Source organism: Tarenaya hassleriana, unplaced genomic scaffold (assembly GCF_000463585.1).
Source record: "Tarenaya hassleriana unplaced genomic scaffold, ASM46358v1 Cleome17, whole genome shotgun sequence".
NCBI classification, from domain to species: Eukaryota; Viridiplantae; Streptophyta; class Magnoliopsida; order Brassicales; family Cleomaceae; genus Tarenaya; species Tarenaya hassleriana.
This window is the reverse complement of record NW_010965122.1, coordinates 741,011-744,361: the sequence shown is the minus strand read 5'-3', so window position 1 is coordinate 744,361 and position 3,351 is coordinate 741,011. Positions and strand designations below refer to the sequence as shown.

The window sequence follows — 3,351 nt, the reverse complement described above, 5'->3', positions numbered from 1 at the left end:
GGTCGAGGTGTTCATTTCGGGGTTCGAATTCGAAGCACTGGTAGCGCCAGTAGTCATCAAATTTTCTAAATCAGAGTTTGTAGAGTGTTGGGCTCTAATACCATGTCACGTATCAAGACTGATATTCACACAAGAGAGAAGCCAAAAACTGGAAACGATGTTCTATCTTTCTCTGAGACATTTGTCTCTCTGTATATACAAATCTTCGTTCTAACCTAACAATACAGTTATGGTAAGTTCCCATTTTGGTTTGACAACAAGATCTGCTTTGTTACCCTTGTCTGATCTGATTTGCAATGGGATGAACTTAGAATACAGATCACCATTGTGACGTTCAAGCTTCATGCACCTTGTTCGTTTCTAACATTGAATCTGATTCTCGAACAACCCGTCACTCAATTGTCTTTAGAGGAACCGATATTATGTTCTCGGGTTCGGATTCCCGGGCAAACCGGATTCTAGGAATATATTGGTTCACCATTTGAGTCTACCGACTACGTTTTCGCGGAGATGTTCTTGCATTTTCAAGAAACCACGGTTCCGTGTAAAGTCCGAGAGAGAAGAGGGTTAGTATAATATTTACTCCATTGAATCTATATCTATGAACGCCCAAAGGCTGGAATATTTCGAATAATTGAGTGGATAACACTTTTAATCGAATTAGATCATATATTAAGAGTGTTTTTTAATCAAATTTAATTGGCATTTGGGATAAATTTAGGATTAATGTATAGATACCATTTGATAAAAAAAAAAATTGTTCATTGATAGACAGAATAAGAAATAAAGAAAGTAACAATGATGTAAATAGGCAGTGGTCAAATTACTTAGTTTCCCACCAATTCTGTAAGAAATATTTTTGTTTTGCGTGTATTGATACAACAAGTTCTGATTCATTTAGTACTGTTTCGATTAATTATTTGCTAATAACATGATTAAAAAAATATAGACTTATCATAAAATTCTGTAAAATCAATTTTTGAATCAGTTTTCTCTGTTCTAACGTAAAGTTGATGACTTTTTGTTTTGTTTTTTTGTTTTGGATTCGGGCTCTCAATCGAAAAAAAAACTAGAATCTTTTTGTTTTTATAACTGTGTATTTCCTCTATTATTTATTGATTCTGTAAAGTTTCTTCCGAAGGAATTCGATGATTGGTCGGTCCATATTCGATAATATTTGGTAAGATTTATAAAATATATAACAATTACAAAGTAATTTTATATGATTTTTTTTTAAAAGTTCAGGAATTTTTAGACGATTGTCCCTAAAAAAATTTAAACAAAAAATTCGAACCATAAAACTAAAGTAGAAAAATATTAAACCTAGTAATTGATCGGTTTACACGGATTTAATTAGACCTAGTTTAATTATGGGTTTGAGTTAAACCATGTGATTGGGGGTAATCACTAAGAAAACGTGGGATTGATTAATGTTGTTATCGTATTTATGAGATGGGTTGAATTACATAAGGGGAAACGATTGTTTGCAAACTTTATATATTTTATTTCATCTTTACCCGTGCCTAATAAAAAAATCAATTGTCTTTAGTAAAACAAAAAAAAAATAATTGTAATTTCACTTTATTTTATTTTTTAATATATATTTTTATTTATTTAATTTACATTCTTATAATTATGTTTTTTTAAAGAAATATAATACGAATAAATATAAACCTATAAAATTATATATATTTCCATTTTATCAAAAATTTCTCTACCATTTTTTTTATTTATTTCATAAAGAAAATCTAACTAAAATCAATGATAACAATATTATAGTTTCGAAGTATTATTTTTATTTTAAATAAATCTTCATAATTTTTAATTTTTTATATTGCTAATTTGGTTTTTTAGTATTGAGGTTTTAAATTTTATAACTTCATTTTTTTAGAATTTAATATTTTAATTTTAATTAAAATGATTAGTTTTATCTAAGTTTTATGGAAAAAGTCTTTTAAACATTTTATTTAGATCTATATTGATAAATTTAAAAATATACATGATTTTTTAATTTGAAAATTCTAAGAGATAAAACATTGATATATAGACTTTTGAATCTATACACATTATTGAATAATGTTATTTTACGATTCACTTCGTAAATATAATATTTATACAACTAGTATTTTTTAGGTGATTGGTTTATTTGTTATATTAAAAAAGACTTACAATAGATTACAATAATAAAGACTATAACAAATGGTATTAATATAAATAAATTTAAAATATAATTAATGATGATAATATAGTTCAATGGATAATAGGAAAATGTAAGAAAATGTGAAATAAAAAAGAGAATCACCAAAATATCGTGAAGACCTTCGGACAACAAACTTGAACTGCAAATTAAGTGGGTCCCCATATTGCCGTTGCTGACATCCTTCCTCGTTCCTTCTTTTCACGTCTATCGAGCAACCCACTCCGTCTCCGTTGTTTCGGTCAATGGAATCAATTTTCCCAGGAAAATTTCTTAATTTTCTCACCTTCCTCTTGATTTACCAACCTTTCTGAACTCGAATCGGATCTCGATTCCTCCCTGTATCCGGCGACTCAAATAGATCCCCGAAAGAAGAATCTCTCCGCTTTCTCCATCGATCGATCATCTCATCGTGGGTATCGAAATTTTACAAGCTGAGCTGTGAATTTGGGGACGGATGTCGAATTTTCAGAGTAATTTCAATCAGAAGATAGATTATGTGTTCAAGGTGGTGTTGATCGGGGACTCTGCGGTGGGGAAGTCTCAGCTCTTGGCTAGGTTTTCGAGGAACGAGTTCAGTATCGAATCGAAGGCTACGATCGGCGTCGAGTTTCAGACAAGGACTCTGACAATCGATAGTAAGACCGTCAAAGCTCAGATTTGGGACACAGCTGGTCAAGAACGGTATGTTTTTGTTTTCCAGCAGTTTTGAATATGTCTGGTTGGATTTAGATTCTGGGTATTTGAGTTCTGAGTTTTTGGGGATTCCTTATTTTAGTTTTGCGAAAGAACTGAAGGTTGTGTGTAGTTCTCAGTGACAGGTTATGGCGACTTCTATGTTAGAATGTAACATTTCTCGTATTAAAGCTACTTGATTACCTTAGAGCTGTTTGTGTAAGAAATTCTGCTGTCTAGATCTGTCGAGAAACTGACTGGTAAACGTTGGCCGAATGCAAGGGCTCGTCTAAAATTTTTTCAAAAATGATGACACTAATCCTGCCTATCAAAATTTTCACGGCATCCTTTTCTCAAAAAGCCCTTTGGATATGGAGACGTATGGGCAAAGGTAGGGCCGAGAAGGTTTCGGCCGAGTGACCTATAACCATAGATAGGTCCGGTTAGGAGCTTAGGATGACGTGCTCTAGGAGTCGTGT

The 3,351-nt window shown here is 31.8% G+C and overlaps 1 protein-coding gene across 1 annotated transcript in view; it reads left to right on the top strand.

Moving 5' to 3' along the window:
- Positions 1-2,377: 2,377 nt before the first annotated feature.
- LOC104809873 (ras-related protein RABA4c) overlaps positions 2,378-3,351 on the top strand; it is a 2,222-nt gene continuing 1,248 nt past the window's right edge. The window contains exon 1 of the mRNA XM_010535972.1: positions 2,378-2,881. Coding sequence (XP_010534274.1) covers positions 2,655-2,881 — 227 coding nt within the window. The 5' untranslated portion in view covers positions 2,378-2,654. The remainder of the gene's footprint in view (positions 2,882-3,351) is intronic.